Raw genomic sequence first — 22,746 nt, forward strand, 5'->3', positions numbered from 1 at the left:
TCCTCGGTTTCAATGATCCAAAAAAAAATTGATATCAAGCAAGATCATTTGCTACAGATTAAGGATACATCAAAGAGCAGAATTACTAAATAATAACTAGAAAATACCTTTTTACTTAACCCTTTGGCAGCCGAATTCATATCAGTCCAATATTTTAATACCTACCTGTCCAAAACACTCCACCAGCCTGATGGTGTCTATCAAATTTGTGTTGTTGCAGATAACTGCTAGAAAACTCAAAGGTATTGATTCGGTTGTCGTAACCACGGGGTTCCGATGTACGAGATCTCTTGTGGCAATGAGGCCCTATCAATCAATATTACAATCAGTTCTTTTAACTCGTATTCATGCGGGTTCTCGTTCAAATCTTGAGATAATATCAAAGAAAATCTGTTAAATTCCTGTGTGTTCCACTGATGTCGGAAAAAAGGAGTAGCATCGACATTGTACGTGCTTTTTATGGAAGCAAACACATTTTGACATGCAATTCAGAACTTTCGCATCTGTGTGCAAAGTTTCTACACAGCTTTATATATAATTCCTCCATTGCAGTAAAAATAGTTGCAACCCATCAAAACTTTACAAAACCTATATTTCAGCATGTACCAAGTCACAGAAACTATCTTCTCTCTAATCAATCTCAGCATGTACATAATCAACAAACACAAAATTCTTTTCAAGTTGATTCAAAGCGTAAGCCGAGCCGGCACTGGCAAGTGCAAGGGCAGCCAAAACAACTCGAAGTTGAACATCCGAAGGAATTCCAACCGTTGCACAGAAAGCAATGGTTGCACCTATTAAAAACTTTTGCAGTGTCTGGAATGATGTATAAGCCTTTTTACACGATGAGCACTTTTTTGTGTGTTGTTCAAATCTATCCAACATCTGCATGATCAAATAGGAGAAGAAAACTAAGAGTATCAGGAATACAATCAGTCTTCTTAAATTTTGTAACCTGTACTCATTTTTTCAAAGAAGCCAACAGTTTGGTGAAAAGCACCACTTGTGTTAACATTCCAACACTATAGGAGAGTAAGGTAAGTTTCCAAGTAAGAATTCATTATTGTATCACTGCCATCTCACTAACATTGTTTCGTTGATGCTGTCAATTTCAGTGAAATTCCACTTCATGTGCATTGCTTTTGTAGTTCATAATACAAAATTATTTGTCCTAACAAATCAGAACAGCTCCTGCAAAGGATAGGAAAACGAGAAAGGAGGATGCGGGTTTCATACCTCACGTTTTGATAAAACTGCTGATGGCAAAAGTTGTTTGTCAGTGAGCCCAAACCACTCAGGTTTGCTGTTGCCATGTCGCCTCAGCCAACCACGAAATTCCAAAACGAACCGATCTGCTTGAGTGGGTGTGAATGTGAGTTTTGTGTACTGCTTATTAATATCAGCAGAACCTCCCATGGATTGTGAAAGAAATGTCTTCTCTTGACCCTGAAGGACGATCATGTCTCCATCATATACCTTATTTGAAGTCCAATGCTCATGCCATCTTGGAAACACCTGGCACAAACTCAATTTGATATCAATTATTTGAAGCTGATGATGAGGATGACACCCTTTTGGGACAAATATAAATTGTGAAATGCAATAACATTCAAGATTGCCAATAGGATTGACAAAGAACATATTCAAGTAGAAAGCAAACCTATTTTGGTGAAAAAATGCTCATCCATAATAAGCAATGATCTAAGTATGACAAATGTTGCAGCACATATAGCCAAGTCATAACTTAGGAATGACCCATCCCTTCATGTATTTTCTCATTCGAGTATCAAAATTCAAATGGTCCAAGCCACTGAAATTCTGAGATGGAGCGAACTCCACTGTACAATGAAAGCCACTGTATTTTTGTGAATTTGAATTCCACAACCAACATATAATAAAGCCTGTTGTCAGCAGAATGCAATTGACCTCCAACCAATCACGATTCTGCAATCAGAGAACTTATCTCCTGTTCTCTAGTCTTTATCATACCATTTACAATAGAAGTTTTTTTTTTTCCTTCTTTTAACTCACAACAGAAGTCTTGAAACTGCTCCAAAACAAAGACTGATGTTACTGATTAACTTGAACAAACGCAAGGGAAACATTGACATTTTTTTCCATGGGTTAGAGTAGCCATGCTTCAATAGCTTATAATTTGTTACTAAGGCCCATCAGCATAGGACATGACATTCTATCTCTACATAATAACACATTTCAACAAAATCTCATTCCATATCAGACAGGATAGAATCAACTAGTACAATCATAACATAGGATATGAAGCACCAAAACACAAAGGAATCTGAAATGATGGAAACTACAATTATAACTGCGCAGTTGGACAATCAGCGATTTAAATCACAATTTTACAAACATGGACAAAATGCCAACTAACTAATTGCAAGGGCATATTTATAATTCCAAATGTAGCGATATGATGGATGAAAAACTTGTGGCTGGTTTTAAACAGCCACTATGTGTAATTGTAAATATCAATATCACAATCTCTTTTAGATGTGGAAAAGCATTGGAGAGAAAATACAAAAATTGACATCAGATTGAACCTCCTATTTTGTAATAATCTGTCAGATAATGTAGGTCCTTTCATCAAATAAAAGTTCGAAGGGAGTTAACATGATTGTTGTTACACTAGATCACAAAGACAATTTACACTCTCAGTAAGATGAGAAAACATAAAATCTAAACTTATAAGAGGTAGAAAGCAGTATATGCATGATAGAAAGATAGGGCTATATCATGGTAAAATTACTGGAAAGAACTAAACATCAACGTACTTGCCACAAGATAAAGAACACATAAGAAGCACAATCAAAAAGTTTTTTTACCTGCCACCATGCAGGCCCTGGCATTGTGAACTGGAAGAAGTTTCGAGCACTGCAAACAATTGAACGGGTCTTCCCAGGTGCCATTGGCACATTGAAGGAACAAATCCATATTATCCATTTCTGATCACCAACGATGGGAAGTTTTGTGTCTATCTCCACTCTGGAAAGAAACAGGCATCTCTAAGTTCTATATCAACAGTTCCTTGGAGAGGAATGACACATTAAAAGAGTTCTAGACAATTCAGGACAAGAAAGAACACTTAATTTCTATCTTTTAACAAGCAGTTGACGTCAGGATAACCAATACCACTATGCACTTTTCATTTGTTATTCATCAATTACAAGCAGTTGGATAAAGCAGAACATATTGAAGCACATTTAGCTTCATACTCCAAAATATAAGCTTCTCTGGATAGCCTTGAAGCATGGACATTGCCAAAGCTTCCATGATCAGAAACATAAGCTGGTGTGAGGAGCTGCATTCACCATACAAAAGCCCGCACCAAAGTATACACACAACAAATGAAAGGCATCTTTACCAGACCTCAAGTAATGAAATGAGGAGGTTCTTGAAGCATAAACTCCAGATATTCTTAATGAAAAATTGAATTAGAGTTACTTATAATTTTTAGATTAAAACAGGAAATCTACTAAAGGTCTCCTAATAACAAACAATAGAGCACAGAAGCGAACATTTTGTCAAAATGAAACCTTTGAAGCAAGTGACAAAAAGGTTTCATTAAACACGTTTACAATTCTTTCTCCTGATTGTACTCACTTATTCACATAGTAACAAGGTGCAACAAACTCAGCAGTGATCCTTGGGTTCCCATCATTGGCTCCAGCAAAGCCCCAGGGGCCACTAGACTCCAACTTAAATTCCAAAGGCTTGGCTCTATCTCTCCTTCCTGTAACCTGTGGATTCATTTATACCAATAAGTATTACAATAAGGGCAAAAGTTTTCAAGCACTGATATATACCAGAACCCCGAAAATGAAATTTCCCATGTTAAACAATGCATTGGAGATTAGAGCAGCAGAAAGTGCAATATATACTTGCGAATCTTAGAGTTCATACTACCAGAATTGCTAGTAAGAAAAGCTGAATATGGTTCAGTATATAAACAAATTGCCAACAACATGGACAAATTTCAATGACAGATCTGCAGTAGGATATATAACAACATTGCCCCAGGCATAAATTGCATGGAAACATTTAGTTCTCTCCTTGTAAATAGCCAAGACTTACGCGCAGTCAGGTTTTCAAGTTGAAAAGGATAGAAGAAAGCACTGCTTTTTCAGCAGGAACAAAGAGAAGCATCCTACAATTACCAATCTGACCCCGGCCAAACCTTTATCAGTCTTTCACAAACAGCATTCTTAACACATCAGAAACTAGTGCATTCTTGACACATCAGAAACTAGTTTGCATAAAATGATCCAGATTCCAGAAGCAGCATGAAAACCACGACTCTTCTTCTTTTGTTCAAGAATGACTACTCCCAATGATATTTAGTAGTCATTCAAGAGAACTAAGTTGATCCTCGTCAAGAAATGATAAGTAAAGATACATTAATGTTTCGACACAGCAATATTAATACACATATGGTAACTACTGTGAATTGATGTCTTTTATATGTGTAAGAAAACTGCTTTAACCCACCGAAAAATTATATAAATGACAGTGATTCCTGGCATTGAATACTGCCCTTGATTAAACTTAGCGACATTGAGACTCGGCATTACCTAAACTATGTGGTGAATTCTTCAAATTGTATGAATTTATTGAGAACTAAAAGGACAAATCTTCAAACAAGATGATTAGACACATCTTCATACCTTGTGGTGCGCAAAGTCAATGTGTGAAGGATCAGAAACATTCTCCATGAGGGTATCATAACCGTAGAACAAATCACGCTGAATTGTCACCGTTGAGAACTCAGGTTTATTGAAGTCATCAGGTAACCTAAACAATCACCGTAAAAATAAGTACAATCATTATTAACTGCATGCCATTGTCAAATTAGGTAGCTCGATCATTACATAAAATCTAAATCAAACATAGAAACAAGAAAGGATCGATCACATGGGAGGCTTGGTGGCTTGAGCTCTTTCCCAACCATTCTCATCTGGCCAAACAAAGAGCAGACCTTGGGACACCATTGTAGGAAATCTGGTAGCACAAGCTCTTGGAGACTTGACTGCACGAGCTTCAGGGCCTTCAGGTAAAGCCTGAGGGATTCGTGTGCAAGACCCACAACCATCAAATGACCATCCATGGTATGAACATTGCAGGTGCCCATTTTCATCGATCCTTCCTTCCTACCAGATCAAAGTGAACATACTTTTCAGTTTTAGTTCCGAAGACAACATAGAAAAACAAAAAAAGCAAACACAACTTTCAAATATTTATCTCTAAGATTCTAACTCAAGTAGAACCCAATCAAACAATCTTAGCACTCAAATTTAGCATTTTGCGCAAACAAGAAGGCACGGTTAGCTTTGAAACATGAATCAATCTCAAGGAAATGGAACCTGATCCAAGTATCTCTCTCAAGTAAGATACTTTTCCGATTCCAATAAACCACGGAAGGGACCTAATCATAGTTTAGCTTCCAAATTCTCCATATCGCGAACTACGCAAACGGAGAACAACTCTAATTGTACTAAGTGGGAAAAAAAGAGCATAGATTTGCAAACTTACAGATAAAGGGGCAAGTCTGTGAGGACATTTATCATCAAAAGCAACCCATTCCTGATTAGCCTTATCAAACCAGAGAACCAAGTCACGACCCAGAAGCTGAAATGGGGTTGGCAAGAGAGGGTCCAAATCCTCAAGTAAAGAAACAGGGTACCAATGGTCTCTCCAAGTGAATTTAGAATCAATAACCTCCTCTCCACTCTCATCATCAACCCCATACTCTTCTTCTTCTTCTTCTTCTTTTCGCACAGATGGTGCTGACTGTGAGGGAGGTGCTGCTACATGTAAAGGAGAGATCTTTCGAACTCTTGTAATTGGTTGTTTTGTGTTAAAGGCTTTGGTGAGTGAAAAAGGGGAGGCTTTGGGATTAGTTTGTGTTAAAGATTTGGAGATGCAAGCGGTAGATAGAAGTAGAGCCATTTTTAATGATATTTATCTCTTTAGTTTATTACATACAGTTCAGAGCCTTCTTTATTCAGCTTGAGCCTCTCTTGTGTTTCTAGACAAGATAAATTATGAGAATACAAGAAGTGTTTGCGTACAAGTTTGTTAATGTGGACTCAAAGGGGTCTTCTCTACCGGTTTCTGGACTTCAAATCTGAAAGTGATCGGTAGCTTTGCAGAGTTTTTCTCTCTCTTTTTTTTTTTTTTTTCAAAGTAGCACATTACACGAATTTAATGTGTAAAATAGCACAATTCACTTCGGCTATTGCAACGTGAGATGTACAATTTGGTTGTTTTTTTTTAATATTTTTTATTTAAATATATATTAAAATAATATTTTTTATTTTAAAAAAAAATCATTAAAACAATATAAAAATATAAAAAAAATTAAATAAAAAAAAATCAAGTCTTAACAAAATACAAGTTAAACAATGAGCCAAGCTCCCCTTTATTTAACCTTTTTTTTAATTAAGTTTTTAATTATGATATTTTTATTTTTATTATGCTATTCTTGTATTTACATTTAACATGTTAAATTATATTATTTTTCTAATTAAATTTTTAATTTTGGTATTTTTTAAAAAAAAATTATTAACATAAATATTCGAGTCAGCTTGTATACATCTCAACTAATCTTATAAACTTTAAAATTAATAATTATATAAATTTTTAATAAGCATCGAAACGAAATTCAAGCAGGTATCTTATTTCTAGAAAAATCTCAAACTTCGAATGATGAGAAGAAAGAGGCAAAGACCAAACCATTAATTAATTGTTTTTTTTGTTCTGTATTTCAACTCCATGCTAATTTCAGGAATCACGAGTTCAATTCCTTTCACCATGTTTTTCAAAGACACCCATGTGTGGTCAATAGTCTTAAAACCAGAGGGGCCTGTATAAAAGGAATCATAAACTTTGGGGACTATTAAAATCCTATATAAGAGATCTCTAAATGTTTTTTAAATTTTTAGCTCCCCGTGTCAACCTCAGGCCTTCCCTACCATTTAATTATTGTTCCGAGACATATAAAAAGATGGGAGACAATTTGAGTAGAAAAGACATGCACGTGTCTTTCCTGTTTTAAAAAGACAAAATTAATTTTAAAATAATTATAGAAAAAGATTTACTTTTATATTTTTATTTATTCTAATTAAATATATTTTTATTTATTTTATTCAGGGATAATAATTTGACACAACCTAAAAAATCATTGCAATCATAGATCTTCATCGTCTCATGTTTATTACAAATTTACAATGCACTACACTTGACAAGATTAATTGATTATAGTAATGAAAGTTTTTTTTTTTTCAAGCTTATTTTCATAACCTATTCTTATTTAATTTCATAACTATTAAAATAAATATTTAAAATAATTTCAGTAATTTAATTCTAGAGTAAGCAAACACACGGATTATATTTATTAAAAATTATATCCTCTTATTTATGCATTTCCTTTTTTATTTGACATATCAACAACACGGTTTTTTAATAAAAACTTAAAGCAATTAAAATACAAATTTATAAGAACTAAAAAAAATAGTTCTTCATACAAAACCTTATCATAAACTATGGGGTAATTTTCGACCAAAATAAAATAATGTCTCAATTATTTTTATATGACTGCATGGAAAATAAAAGAATAAATAATTCAAGTTTTATATATAATTATTCGTAGAGTAATTGTTAATATTATCATAAAAAAAATCTATGACATAATTGGGTATTTTTAAAATTTCATTCCAATAATTTTATTGAAATAGAATCTTATTAAAATAAATAAATAAATAAAAAGAAAAGGTGAAAGGCCATTGCAAAAAAAAAGGAGAAAGATGGGTGTGCGGACTGCGAGCATTGCCTAAAAAAGAAAAAAAAATGTGCTCCTAGGATTGTTTTTAATGGCCGGGCGATAATTTTTTATTAAATTGAATGGATAACATGTCGTCCCTTTGGATAAATAATGTGTTATCTACTGCAATAAATTTTGTTTATCTAAAGTGATTGAAAAAGTGAGTTTCAGGTTTTTGAACCCTAAAACTCAATTCTTTTACTTATTTTCATGTTAAAAATACTATAAAAACATCATAAAAACTTTAATAATCTCATTTTCAACTTGAAAATACCCTTTAATAACTCTAAAATCAAAAATAAAATTGAGTAAAAATTACAATTCTTGATCTATGTTTTTTTTTCCGGAATGGTTAAAAGGTAAAATCACTTTTATTGAACTCTTTTTTCTAAGATGAGTTTTAACACCAAGATTTGATTTATTTTTTTTTGTAATTAGAATGTGCTCGAACAAAATCTCTTTCCTCTCTCTTTCTACAAACTCTCTTTTATCTCTCAAAATATGAAAATTGAAACATGATCAAAATAAAATTTGATGATATAAGCATAAAAATTAAAAATAGTAGGGATTTAAGATGGAAGAGACACAAAAAACCTATAGTCCATTTCAACAAATTCTAGTCACCTTCGATGACTAAAACAACAAGTTTCGAGTTTTTAGATCCTTAATACTCAATTTTTAACTTTTTTCTCTTAAAAACTACAATATTCTCATTTCAAATCCCAAAACTCTTTAATAACTCTAAAAACCAAAATTAAAAATAACATGGACTAAAAATAAAGGAAGAGACATGACTGACGCGATGTCCACTATAACAAATTATGATCAATTATAATGACTGGAAAGCGCGTTCCAAGTTTTTAGACTCTCAAAACCTAATTTTTAACTTATTCTCACTTAAAAACACTCAAAATACATTATAAGAACCTCAATAACTTCATTATCAACCTTAAAAACCCTCTAGTAACTCTAAAATCAAAATGAATAAAAACAATACAACCTCAATCTATTTTTTTTTCTTTTGTATAATTAAAAAGTAAAACCACCTTAATTGAAATTCTTTCTAAAACGAATTCATTAATATTAATATTGATTTTTTTATGGCTAGATGAAATTTCTCTCTCTCTTTCCGGCAACTTTTTCTTTTATTTTTCATAACACAAAGACTAAAATATAATAAAATTAAATCCTTAAAATTAAAACATAAAAATAAAAATTAACAAGGGCCAAAGATGGAGAAAGAGAAGATTTTAGGGACCAAACTGTACTTATTCACAGAAAAAATACGGTAACAATCCGTAGTAAAATGGAGGAGACTTATAGTGGAAAATGCAAAGCGAAGTTCATCTCTCGTCAAATTCCTCTATTAGCTCGGCTATTTTACTTGTGATATTTTTAATATATAATGAAATTAAATTAAAATACTTATTTTTATTTATCACGTCATGTTATGAGGTTCAGATCATGATAGTCGAGGAAGATGTATACCTTGTGACCAATCCCTCAAATAATCGTCGGTTGATTTTCCCTGGTAAAATATATTTCGAATTGGAAATATTCTGAAAGGACGGAGGGAGTAATGCTGCAAAATGTTTGGATTAAATTTTATAGCTATGTTTTGCCATGATGTTCCCACAGCAATGACGTCTTTAGATTTGTTTTTTTTGTTCCTTTCTTTTCCATGGAATAAGCCATGACTGGGATTCAAAAATAGATATACTTGTGTTGTTTGGAAACTAAAATAATAAGTTTTCAATTTCAATCTCTTGAAAGCCCATTTTGCAGTGGATGATCATCACAGCACACTGCATTTTGCCTCGTATGATCACCACAAGACAGGTTATATTTTGGTGAAGTAGTAAACTGAAACAAGAATGGACTCAAACGATTGTATTGAGGAGAGATGCATGGATAAATTTGCAGGCAATAATTCTTGTAAACTGAAACAAGGTTACTAATCCCGTGCTAAATACAACAAGAAGAAAGCTAAAGCTCCCCTCTTCCAGTTAAAAACTACCCTCTACTTCTAGTTAAGAACTAGCCTTGCTATCTATTGAGCTTTACCCAGGTGAGCTACTAGACAAAAGTTGTACATCCTTAATGTTCAATAGTATATATTGCTCATTTAGAAACCAAAAGTTGCAATCCTCAAATTGCAAATTACTATTGGTTGCATGTATATATTGTTCATACACTATAGTGTCATTTATCAATCATATAGCCACACTCAACAATGTTTCAATGTACGAAATAGATGTATATGCAAATATCTAATCGTTTGTATCAGAAATAATCTATTATATAAAGTTCTTACACTGTAAATAAATAAAGAAAGAAAGAGACCATGTTTTTAAGCAATTCCATTTTCCAGAAATTTTCATTCTCGTTGTAATTCTCAACATGTTGCTTATCCATTTGTGATGATCAGTAGATTTCTAGGTTCAGAATCCACAAAGATGTCCGTTGGCACAAAAGAAGATAATGCGAGCAAATGTCTCAATTTGCAGGAAATGAGCATGATTGTGCATGCAATTTACTTACCCTCCCCAACACTTTTCTCGCAAAGCACATTACTTCTTTGGGTAAGGCCCAGGATCAGGTCCAATGTCACGTGAACCTGTGTTTATGTAAGGCCCTCGGAAAGTCGCCTGTGGTGGCAATGGCTTTGATGGGTCAATCACTGGCTTGCCCCTGGATGATCTGTATATGACAACTCACGTCCTTAGCTACAAAGAATCGAAGAAAGATAAGTTCCCAGCACTATTAATGAGAATTCAATTACTTACGCCATGTAGAAGGGAAATGCCAAGCCCGCAGCAGCAAAAGCCAGTAATCCAGTGGCAACAATGACATTACGTGTCCGGGTCATTGGGCTCAGCAACTCAGGTTAAAGTGATCTAAATGAAGACACAAAGATGAAACAAAAAAATGTCAGTCCCTCTTCATCAGTTCGAAAATACAGTAACATGTCTATATATGCAATATGGTTGCACATTCAAACCACTAGCAGCATCCATGCCAGGAACGTATGTAACTTTTTCAAGCTTACATCATATCCTAAAAAACTTACAGCAAAAGTCCAAGCTAAATGATTTTCTTTTTTGGTAAATAACCTAAAATGAATTTGCAATCTCCACGTTTCATATTTTTAGCAATACAATGCACTATTTTTTCTTTTTCTTTTTTGTCAAGTCCAATGTACACACACAAGCAAACACAGCCTAGCAGTTGTGTATTCTGAAGCAGGTTTGAATCCAGTTTATTTGGTTATTATGCGTTGTGTAGTCCAAGACCCAACAGCCTCCCAATGAACTCTCTGTCTCTCTCTATATATATATATGAAAGAAAAGAAAAATAAAAGGATTGGCCCTTGTACTTAAAATGCTAACCAACTCACATAAGCTCAATACAGAGCAGAAATGGAAAACCAGAGCACCTTGAATAATCAATCATGAAATAACTAGTAATAATTCAATTAACACAACCAACATCAGAAGATTACAAGGATTAATAGCAGGGAGACTGACTAGCTGATAATAACACAGGTAACAGTCATCCACCAATCCAAAATTGTCATTCCATCGTTTTAATTCACAAAAAAAATCAACCCCACAACATAATTTTGCAAATTCTTTTCTACTTCTTAGGGCTCATTACTTATGGGGGGGGGAAAAGAAGGAAAGAAAGCCAAATAACCCTAACTAACATGAGTAAAATACGCATTACGGGTCAAGTGAGCTGAGGTACCTGGTTGGATATCAACTCTAGGTTTCGAGTCACCGTAAGGAAAAGGAAGCCTCAGTGATTTGGAGCGGTTTATGTCAGAGGACTGGGAGCCGGTTAGGTAGCTTGGCATCACACAGACAAGAAAGGAGATGGAGGAATACGAGGGCTGAGTTTTTTCTTTTCTAAATCTAAGAGGGTCCAAGTTGAGTTGGGCTGGATTAGCAAATAGAATACTCTGTCCCCAATGCCTTTGATAAAAAACAAAGGGTAATGGATTGTTTAACAGAACTTAGGCTCAGTTGCCTTAAGTTTCCTTCTGCGCTTTGCTTCACTAGCACAAGTATAATTTGTTAAAAAAAATTATAATTTATAACTTTTCTTAAATATATTTTTTCAAATCGCTAAACACAAACTTCATAAAAAAATTTGAAGGCTTCTGTTTTTCTCCAAATGTTTATGATGTATCATTAAAAATTTCTATTATCCTCTTAATTATCTTATTTTTTATTTATTTTTTTTCTATAAGATTATCTCGGGTTGCAAGTTCATGAGATTAATCCGTGACTGATATTTTTTTTATTTGTTTTATTTATTTATTTAGTTTTGATTTTTTTTCTAGGTCATTTGTTTTAAATAATTTTCTTTTCTCAGTCTCTTATTTTGAGTGGTGGGTTAGTAGAGTGAAATTAAGTTAACTCGATCCTTTTTTTTCATGTTTTTTTTTTAAAATTTTATTCAATGAAATTAACTTTTCATTTTCCTTTTTCTAAGGTTATCCCACATCACAATGCAGTCAAATTAACCCGAGTTTACTTATATTATTATCATTTGAATATTTTCTTTTATATTAGAAAAAAATTAACCCCTGCAGATGACATAGCAAGCAAAGAAAATCTAGTTAATACTCAATACAGTATTTCTGAAATTTGTTCATATGTAGCGAAAGTCCATTGGATTATTGGAAATGTGGTGAATTTAAAACAACTCAAAAGCAACAAGGCCTATAGCAATAACTAAAAACCTGAGTCATCATAAAACCAGCTGTTTCAGCTTCACATAAATGTTGGCCCATGCAAAATGTACAAGCAATTTCCAGTCCTGATTATTTGATGAAACCAACGCACAAAATTAGCATGACAAATCTATACTTAATCCCACAGCCTACAGGAACTTGGTCACCATTAATTTATGCTTACATGTAGTTTATGCTCCAGAATATGACTTGCTAAAAATCACAACAGAAACATAGATCGCTAAATGCTGCTGGCTACCAGCACCCAAAGAAAAAACCAATTTCTCCTGGATAAAATTCCCAAGGCCTCTGGAAACTGGCAAGCTTCACGCAGTTGTTGTAGCGGCTTCAGTGTCATTTTTACTAGCATTTGATTGAGAAGAACTAGGTGACTTCTCTGGACTCAAAAAACGTCCTGTCATTGGATCGACTGGACGTGTGTCACGAGGACCACCCTTCCGTCCCATTACCATCATTGGTGGTGGAGGTAGTACCCCTGCTCTGAAAAGAATGCGTTGGACAGGTTCTGAGGGCTGAGCACCGACGGACAACCAATACCTGCAGAAAACAGTAGGAAAAAATAACTAAGGAGAAAAAAAACAATGGGAAGTTTAACCAATTTAGATAGCGTTTTGGAGTGTGGTAATGGTTGAATTTTAAAATGTTTTTTACTCGGAAATGCATGAAAATAATATTTTTTTTATTTTTAAAAATCATTTTTGATATCAAAACGATACCAAAAAAAATTAACTTCATGCGAAAAACAAATTTCAAAAAATCACGAAACACGCTTTCAACCGCAAAAACAAACACCCCACTATTTCTTCTGGCTTCATTTTTCTGCTCAGGCAACATTCAGTCATATAATTCTCAATGAGCTCTTTCCTCTTTACTAATCCACTAATCCACTTTGTTGATGCAACGAGCTCGTATACCATAATTAAACTAAACTCTGAAATTCTCAATATCACAAACCTGAGTGGTAAATTAAGGAATTATATCCATAATAAACTATTTTTTATTATTGTTTTTCCACGTGGATATTTCACAAGATTTAAATGAAAGTGTTTGGCGTTAACAGAAGCAACAAGAAAATGTACTCCACCAACAACTATTAAAGGAAATGACAAACCAACTGCACAAAGCATATCAGGCTATGACACACAGACATTAGAGTGAGTTAAAAGCACTCCAAGACCAACATTATGAGCAGATGTCGAACAAAGTTCCAAGCACTTAAATAGGGTATGTAACAAGAGATTTGGACATAAGGGAAAAACAGGGAGAGTAAAATATAGCTTACTTTACTCTCTCAAAATTAAGACCCATTCGTTTGCCTCCATCTTGACCTGCAAAAAACAGTATGTTTTTTTTAAACAAATAAAGTTAGCTACTCGCAGATCAATATGCCTTGACTGGCAGTTGATATACCAAAGAAAAATGTCAAGAACAAAAAAAAAAGTTAATCATCAGTCGAGTGACTGTTCAAACTTCGAAAGACTATGACAAAACGTAAATGAATTCGCTTAAAACTAGTGTTCGACATTTGACTTTCAAGAAGCAATTTTCAGCTCTGCCCTTTCTTTTCCCTACACCATCTCAGGCTCTAATTAATCCCAACAAATCAGTTCCCATCTCTTGGATCCAACAAAATAATATTAGGGAATGTAATAATATTCCTTTTCATACAATATCTTAGTAATCAAACAAACAAATAATTTTATTTGCTTACCAGTAAAACCGAATAAACAAAAGCTTGAAAACTCATTTCAAGATACCTAAATTAGGTATATCAAGAGTTGTACTCCTCCCCCGCATAATACCATAGGAACACCATGAGAATAAGTCATTGGTTACAACTATTATATGCGAGGGAGGAGTACAACTCCAATCATACTGAATAATTACTCCCAATTTCAAATATTAGACTAAACACTGCTATCTTCGATAAACATAGACATGAAAGAAACAAAAGACAACCTTTTATAAGACATTTTTTCTACTCGTGCTTAAGCTAACAGTAAAGGACAACAAAATGTAAGAAATATAGCAGAAAAGAATGAAAAAACAACATGGAAATTTGAGTTTAAGGAAGAAGGGGCAGACCAGGAAGCGGGTTGTAGTAACCAAGGACTTCAAGATGTTTGCCATCTCTCGGGGATCTGCTATCAGCAGCCATAACCCGATAAAATGGCTTGTTACTGCACCCGAATCTCGACAACCGGATCCTCACCACCATTTTGGGTTTAATATTCTATGGATGAATTCCAAGTCAGACTCAGCGAGTTATTGATTGAGGGAAGAAGAGAGGAGAATCTCTGTGCTAGGGTTTTTGTGTCTAGTGATCTTAGAGCTGGATTTTTAGATTATTGATTGATAAATCGGGCTGGGCTAACCTGTATGGCTTAAATAGGCCCAGTTTAACAGCCCAGTCACAATAATCTTATAATACTTTAATTTTATTAAAAATTAACTTCAAGAAAATGGGAATTTTCTTATTGAACTCAATATGTCTACATCCAAAAAATAGACCCAATTATATATTCGTGGATCAATGCAATAGTATACCAACCAGAAATCTAAAATTATATTAAAGATTACCACTTACCAATGCATGCACAACCATCAAACCATATCCAGGACTTTTAGGACGACGAAGATCTTGATGGAGTCCTGTTGATGTTCAATGAAGGTTATAATTAAAGCTTTAAATTTTAGTTTTTAAGGTTTGATTTAATTTTCATTTTATTTATGTTCAGCTAGTTCGCTCAGTTGATGTCGTAGCAAGATCTCAACTCTTGTCTGCATTATCGTTCTCAAGTGCTAGAATGTGAATGTCGATTGTCATCGTTTAAGTAAAATTAGTTGATGGTGGTTTTGGAGGGTAGAAGTAGAAATTTTATAACCTGATAAATGAAAATCAACCAAATAGTTTTTTTCTAAGTTAATTATTTTTTTCAATTTTTTTCTTTAATTAAATTTAAAATTTATTTTGTATTTTAATTTTAATCCTCATTCTTTTAATTGTTATTTTTTAAAATTCTTTTATATAATTAAAAAAAATCAATTTTTTATTGGGTATTAAATTTCATAGTTTTTTCAAATTAGGCTCTTTGAGTCTAATAACTTAGATCACAAGTTTAAAAAATTAATACAATTTTTTTAAAAAAAAAATATTTTATAATCCTCTTTATTTTTTTATTTTTTTTATAGAATATTCTATGTTAGCTCTGTTTTCATTACCAAATTTACTAGTCTGTCATAACTATTTTTTTATTTTTTTTATGTCATTATTTTTTATCTCATTTAAGCACTTAACATTATTCTTTGCAAAAAAAAAAAAATCAGCCCTACAACGAAACGCTAGCAGAAAAGCTAGTGTATTCTAAAATATAAATCAAACGCTACTTTGAAGTATTAGAGTTAAGTTCTACTCGGAATTTTTTCCCCTTCTAGATGTGTGCCAAACAAAAAGAAAAGAGATTCCTCCTTTTCCTTCATGGTAAACATAACATAAAAAAAACACATTCACTGCACAAGCTTCAGAGCTCCATTTTGGGAAAGTTCAAAATTTTTATCACTATTTATGAGTTAAAAAACCTCACTGTCATGGTACCGACTGTTGACAGCCACAAACACTTGATAATTGTGACGTTACTTATACTGTTCATGTGGGCGAATGGTGATGGCCATTTTGCCATTGGGTTTGAATCTGGTGGGTTAATTTATGTGATTTAAATTTTTAATTCAAATCAGTACCTCACTAGTATTCAGTATTCACTAATCAATAATTCACCTGTCTGTCATGTATCCTCGGAAATAACTCGAGCTCCACTCGGAAAAAGATTACTCACATCACCACACGAAAAAATAAACATTTGATGAACCCTCTCGAGCAGATTTAAAGAGGCACAGCAAGAATGCAAACTTGCTCGCCCATTAATGTTCTGTGCTTCACTCTAGCTGGATACAGGAAACACCTAAGTGGGGGGATAATGAGAGGGAGCAAAGCATCCTTATTAAACACAACCATGTAATTATCCATCATGAAATAGCCCAACTAATTCCATGGAAAAGCAATAACTAACTAGGTTACCCAAATATCTGCAAAAAAAACAAAAAACTCGAACAAAGAGAAGGGTGTGTCAGTGCTGAATTCATTCCTTTGATCTACTCTGTTCCGGTTGAAACAGAGTTATATTCAAGGCAATTCAGACTGAGGTAAAGATCAAGCATTACACTTAAGCATTGTCAAGGCTCATCAGTAAACCTAGACTAATGAAGAAGCTTATAGAAAGCTAATAACAGTAAACACAACTATCACAGAGATACAAGGCAAAGCAAAATTAGCTCCACGATATTCACATTTTGAACAAAAACTTGGTGGCTACCAATAAATGCTAAAGATCGATCGAATCCGTCACCCATAATCAATAGTGAAGGAGTGTCAAGATGAGTCCTACTGTATATATTCCTAATCCACAGCAGCTAGGATTGACAAAAACACCAGGATCGATCTGCAATAACAAGCTAACAATTTCACCTCCAACAAGGCAATAAAATGAAGTTCACCACCATAACACTAGACATCTTAATCTCAGTAAGAAATATAACATGAAAACATACTCACAGAGCAAGCCACACCCTAAATTTACCACTACTCATGCCAATCTTCAAATAGACTCCGCCCCACGATTTATCATACTAAAATTTCCTCCGACGATAAACATCGTTGTAAAAAAACAACAGTTTAAACACACATCACATTTCATAAGAAATATCCACACACAAACAAAAACAAATATCTAAACTAAGTGCATGTTTGTTTGTGCGTTGCACCGCACAAACAAACAAAGCCTAAGAACCTTGGTGTAGCGACCACAAAAACAACGAAGAATATCGGCAACAACTGAGCATTAGTTTTTCATCAACGTCTAATTAACCAACGCTGATAATGTCATCAAACAACACATGAAAGAAACAAACAGCCCTAACACGAAATTCTCCACAGTAGAGAATTACAACACAATACTAAAAATCCATAACCGTTTATGCAGGGCATAAACCAAAGCATTTCCTTCCTTTTCAGCATTTCAGTCATTATAATAAGATAATAAAAAACTTATCACTTGACAAGAGCTTGATCCTGCTGCTGCTGATAATTCAAAGGCCTCCTGAACAGCATGATGTGTGGCTCCGGGCGATGAATCGCATAATGGACCCACCCTCGGCTCTGCTGAACTCCAATCGCTCGCCACTCATTCTACTCAAAAAATAAAATTTATCATAATCGCGTCCGTAATTCTTTCAATTAACTTACAGTAGCCATTATCAAGCAACAAATAATTAAATAACAACATTTATTTTTATTTTCTTAATAGTGATTTCAATTACAAAAAAAAAACCCTAAAAATCCGGGGGGAAGAACTTACTTCAGAGAGAAGGCGATTCTTAATGAGAAGTTTGGCGACTTCAGGAGGAAGCACCACATGCCTGTACGATTTTAAAAAAAATCTGTCAATCCAAACAGAACTTGATGATAATAATTATCAATCAATCAATAAAAAGAAGAAGAAGAAGAAGTACCTGTACTCAAAAGTATCATCTAAATACTTCTCGGAGTACTGGATCTGACCCATTTTTTGTTTGCCTCAAGAAATTACTTCACCGTTTTCACGATCTATATATATATATATATAAAAAAATCAAAATAGCTTCAGCAGAAAAAAAAAATGAAAAAAATGCTGTGTTATGTGGTGTGGTGGTACCAGGGAACTAGGGAAGGATGGGAAACGATAAGAAGAGAGACAAAAATGATGATTTATTTATTTTAATTTATGTTTATTTATTTATTTATTTTATCTAGGGGTGTTACCGGAAATTTAATATATATATTTACTCAGTCGTGGAGGTGTTTTTGAATTTTGAATTTTTATTTCTCCCGCTTTTTTCTTATCCTATTTTTTTTTCTTCCTATAATTCCTATTCTAGTTATTAAATTAAGTTAAAGTAAAATAATTTAAAAACAAAATCAAAAGGAATCACTCGTACGAACGGAACGGGCCAACGGTTTCCTCCATCCACATACAGCTAGAAGTAGAACTCTCTTTTTTTTTTCTTGCTTTATTAATTTCTTTTTACCTTAATTAATTTATGCCGAACTTCCACTTTTATGTCTTTATACTTTACGATTGGGAGACTGTATTCCCATTGTTACATACAGATGCAAATTCTACTCGAAACAGGTGGCCAAAGATACTCCTCATCTGTGTTACGTAAGAGCTGGAGACTGGAGTTATTATTATTAAAAAGATATTTGAGATCGTAGTAGTAAGGATTGTTTTTTAAATTTTATTTTTTAAATTAAGTTAAAGTAAAATATTTAAAAAAAAAAATCAAAAGGAATCACTCGTACGAACGGAACGGCCCAACGCTTTCCTCCGTCCACATACAGCTAGAACTCTCCTTTTTTTTTTTTTTTCTTGCTTTATTAATTTCTTTTTACCTTAATTAATTCATGCCGAACTTCCACTTTTATGTCTTTATACTTTACGATTGGGAGACTGTATTCTCATTGTTACATACAAATGCAAATTCTACTCGAAACAGGTGGCCAAAGATACACCTCATCTGTGTTACGTAAGAGCTGGAGACTGGAGTTATTATTATTAAAAAGATATTATTGATTTTTAAATTTTATTTTTAAAATATATTAAAATAATATTTTTTAAAAATTATTTTTGATATTAATATATAAAAATAATCTAAAAATATTAATTTAAAATAAAAAAAAATTCAGTTTGTGTTGTACCGTGGATCTGCGCCGGCTTGGCTAAATGGGATATAGAGGAGCTGCTCCCTCCGTAGGCTCCCCCACTCGTTACTTGTTCTTGCAAGAGCTTTGTTGACTTCACTCCCTGTGAGCTATAGCAACAGCGATAGCAACAGCGATAGCAAAAGCAGCTTCCACACGCGCATATTGAAACCTGTGAAAATTTAATTTAATTTAATGGTTAGTATGCTTTAGACGTAGTGGAAATTCTTAAAGTATTTTTTTTGTATCAAAATATATTAAAATATTTTTTTAATTTTTGATATTAATATATCAAAATCCTAAAAAATACTAAAAAATAATTTAAATTTTTTTAAAAAGTAAAAATTTTAAAAATATATGGTTGAACCGCAATACTAAAAGGTATCAATAAATTTTTATGCTTGAAATTTTTTTTGAGGATATTAATCGAAATTCCAAATGCAATTCAATTTATAGAAAAAATGCAAAAATAAATTAAAGAGAACATTCTCTAATTTACTATAGTAATCTCTATTAGAAATAATGTTGAAAACAATATTCTAAAAATACTAACATGTTAATACAACTTTTTTAGTATTTTATTCTTATTTTATTTTATTTTTTGCGTTTCATCCAAAACTTTGGCACTACTTCAATTATTTTTCTTTTTTTATACAGTTATTGTAATTAAAACAACTTGTGTTGTTTGTTATTGATTTTCATTTACCTTATAACACTACTACAATTTTCTTGGTTATATTTAAGCTACTATGTATTTTAACGGAGTAAGTCGAGTAAACTCCATCTAATAGAAGATCCAATTAACTTATTCCTCTATCAAACATTTCATTTGTATTTGTTTATATTTTTCAAATACTTTTAGCTATATTTTGTAGACTTATGAGTCTATTTATAGTAACACTCTAATTTGTAGGATCTACAATAATATTTTGTTATTCCTTTGGTGTACATATAAGCTTGTTAATCAATGAGAAAGATTTATCATTTTATTAATCTATTGTGGTATCATAGCAAACTAAGAGATAAAAGAAATCCTTATATTTTTTTTTATAATAAAACATGGACTATCTTGTCCAACATTTATACTAAATCTTCTCATGGACTCATTAAACAGGTTAAGAGCCAACTAAAGAAAATTACCAAAGAATTTGACAATACGATAAAGTTTTTGCAAGCTATAAAAGCAAGAGCTGGTAAACTTATTCTATTTGGAGCATTATTTGATGCAAAAGACCTCACCAAGAAGATACTTGATGGACTTGGAGATAAATATAAAAAATTAATATGTGTTGTCTAAACTAGAGACGTGACTATTACCTTTGAATAACTATATGAAAAATTGCTTAATTTTAAAGCCTTGTTGCTCACAACAAAGCCAAAACCATCTCACTTTCTTGCCACCAGTAATCATATAAACTAGAATACACCAACCTAGCACCCACCTGCAAACCCAAGCCCTAACAATTCTTTATGGCGTCCCTCCAACAACAATACAAACCGATATCCCACAACATCAAATAGCAAACCAACCACCACTCAAGAAAATCATCCATCTTACTCATACCTAGGTTATTGTCAAATCTACAAAATACAAGGTCATATTATAAAAAGGTGTCCATTATTCTAGCTAGTACTAGTTCAAACATCCAACAATAACCTTAATGCTTCAAATAATCATCCTACCTCTTATGGCATCCAAGGGCTCATTATGTTGCAAATACTCCCACCAAAGGAAGGTGGGAAAGAATCCTAGGAAAGAATTTATTGTGGCTCTTTGATAGTGGTGCTTCTCACCATGTTATATCTTATCCATACAATCTTTAATTTTTTTCCCCACACAATGGCTTAAATGACATTATGATCGAAGATGGCTCGGGTCTCTCCATTACACATACCGATTCCACCTTTCTTAAAACCTTTTGAAGCACTTTTCAATTGAATATTTCCCTCTATGTTCCTGATACAAAAAAGAATCTAATTTCAATCTCATATTTTTGTATCTCAAATAATGTTTCCATCAAATTCTTAGCAACTATTTTTCTGGTTAAGGAATTTCTTATGAGAGCAACACTTTTAAAGGGCCAAACTAAAGATGGAGTTTATGAGTAGCCGATATTTCCATCATTGCTTGCTTTTTTTAGTATAAAGATATCCTTATCTGAGTGGCATCGAAGATTACGACACCTAGTTTTTTTAATTTTAAAACAAATTATTTCCATAAATCAACTAGGTTTATCTTCCTTGTTATCATCTGATTTGTAATGATTGTCTCTGTAATAAAAGTCATAAATTACCCTTCTCTCAACCAATAATTATCTTTTCTCAACCTCTTGAGATTATCTTTTCTGATATTTGGACTTTCTTAGTCCTATTATATGATGGATTTAAATTTTTTTCAATTGATCACTTTATAAAATATATTTGGCTCTATCCTTTAAAATAAAAAACCAAAAGTCAAAGCTATTTTTATTAGATTTAAATCCATTGTTAAAAAATATTTTGACAAGACCATTAAAACTTTTTACTATGATAATAGCGGTGAGTAGATAGCTCTTGCCCATTTCTCTTTCAATTAATAATATTTTTTTTTTATCTCATTACACCACCTCACACACATGAACACAATGATTTCTCTGAAAGAAAACATCTTCATACTATAAACTGGATTAACACTACTATCATTTGCCTTTCTTCATTTGAGTTAATAGACTTATACTTTTGTCACACTAATTTTCTTAATAAATCGCGTGTCGGTACCCATATTAAACCTCTCTTATCCCTATAAAAGCATTTTTAGAACAACTCTTAATTATTCAAAAATCAAAGTCTTTGGATGTTTATATTATCTTTGGCTTAGATCGTATGCATCTAACAAACTAAATAATCATTTCAAACCTTATGTATTCCTTAGATACTCCTCAACTTAGAGTGCCTAATATTGTCTTATTCCATCAATATTTAAAATATATGCCTCCTCACATGTTAGATTTATAGAGTATGTGTTTCATCTCTCTCGTATGTATGTTCAATCACCTCGTCCCTAATCCAACAACATTTCCACTCGGATTCCTCCATCATTTCAAATCCTCTCATTATCTTTAATACCACCGCTAAATCTTCCATTTGCAATGGGAGTTATTTAGCAATCCTTTAGAGAAGCTTATTCAACACTAGTCCTAGCTAACACCTTATCTTTACGAAAGTCACATGAACCGATGCATAACCTCACTTCCCAATGACCAACACCATATCTCAACACCTCAAGACTCGTCAATGACCTACCCATACTATAACCGCTAAAGCAAAAAATAATATTCGTAAACCTCTTACCAAAATGAATCTTCACACCCAATT

General features: G+C 32.9%; 4 protein-coding genes across 5 annotated transcripts; all 4 read right to left on the reverse strand.

Moving 5' to 3' along the window:
- Positions 1-504: 504 nt before the first annotated feature.
- LOC18098257 (pheophorbide a oxygenase, chloroplastic) lies at positions 505-6,186 on the reverse strand. Its single transcript, XM_006384907.3, has 7 exons — positions 5,551-6,186; positions 4,933-5,168; positions 4,686-4,812; positions 3,625-3,761; positions 2,847-3,006; positions 1,237-1,515; positions 505-885 (listed from the first exon to the last, which is right to left on the reverse strand). The coding sequence occupies exons 1-7, from the start codon at positions 5,965-5,967 to the stop codon at positions 631-633; spliced, it is 1,611 nt and encodes a 536-aa protein (XP_006384969.3). The 5' UTR covers positions 5,968-6,186; the 3' UTR covers positions 505-630.
- A 3,888-nt stretch (positions 6,187-10,074) lies between these two features.
- LOC18098258 (uncharacterized) lies at positions 10,075-11,771 on the reverse strand. Its single transcript, XM_006384908.3, has 3 exons — positions 11,588-11,771; positions 10,627-10,737; positions 10,075-10,540 (listed from the first exon to the last, which is right to left on the reverse strand). The coding sequence occupies exons 2-3, from the start codon at positions 10,707-10,709 to the stop codon at positions 10,411-10,413; spliced, it is 213 nt and encodes a 70-aa protein (XP_006384970.1). The 5' UTR covers positions 10,710-10,737; positions 11,588-11,771; the 3' UTR covers positions 10,075-10,410.
- An 821-nt stretch (positions 11,772-12,592) lies between these two features.
- LOC18098259 (30S ribosomal protein S16-2, chloroplastic/mitochondrial) lies at positions 12,593-14,930 on the reverse strand. The gene is made up of 3 exons (XM_006384909.3): positions 14,685-14,930; positions 13,882-13,927; positions 12,593-13,136 (listed from the first exon to the last, which is right to left on the reverse strand). Exons 1-3 carry the CDS (start codon positions 14,815-14,817, stop codon positions 12,905-12,907), a joined length of 411 nt encoding a protein of 136 aa, XP_006384971.2. The 5' UTR covers positions 14,818-14,930; the 3' UTR covers positions 12,593-12,904.
- Positions 14,931-17,310: 2,380 nt separating this feature from the next.
- On the reverse strand, positions 17,311-18,420 carry LOC18098260 (cyclin-dependent kinases regulatory subunit 1). 2 transcript variants are annotated; one of them, XM_024598958.2, is made up of 4 exons: positions 18,347-18,420; positions 18,165-18,258; positions 18,011-18,071; positions 17,311-17,841 (listed from the first exon to the last, which is right to left on the reverse strand). In XM_024598958.2, the coding sequence occupies exons 2-4, from the start codon at positions 18,215-18,217 to the stop codon at positions 17,704-17,706; spliced, it is 252 nt and encodes an 83-aa protein (XP_024454726.1). In that variant the 5' UTR covers positions 18,218-18,258; positions 18,347-18,420; the 3' UTR covers positions 17,311-17,703. The 2 variants fall into 2 exon arrangements, with proteins under 2 accessions (XP_024454726.1, XP_006384972.2); XM_006384910.3 differs by having other exon boundaries at positions 18,165-18,388.
- Positions 18,421-22,746: the final 4,326 nt, after the last annotated feature.

Source organism: Populus trichocarpa, chromosome 4 (assembly GCF_000002775.5).
Source record: "Populus trichocarpa isolate Nisqually-1 chromosome 4, P.trichocarpa_v4.1, whole genome shotgun sequence".
In the NCBI taxonomy this organism is placed as follows: domain Eukaryota; kingdom Viridiplantae; phylum Streptophyta; class Magnoliopsida; order Malpighiales; family Salicaceae; genus Populus; species Populus trichocarpa.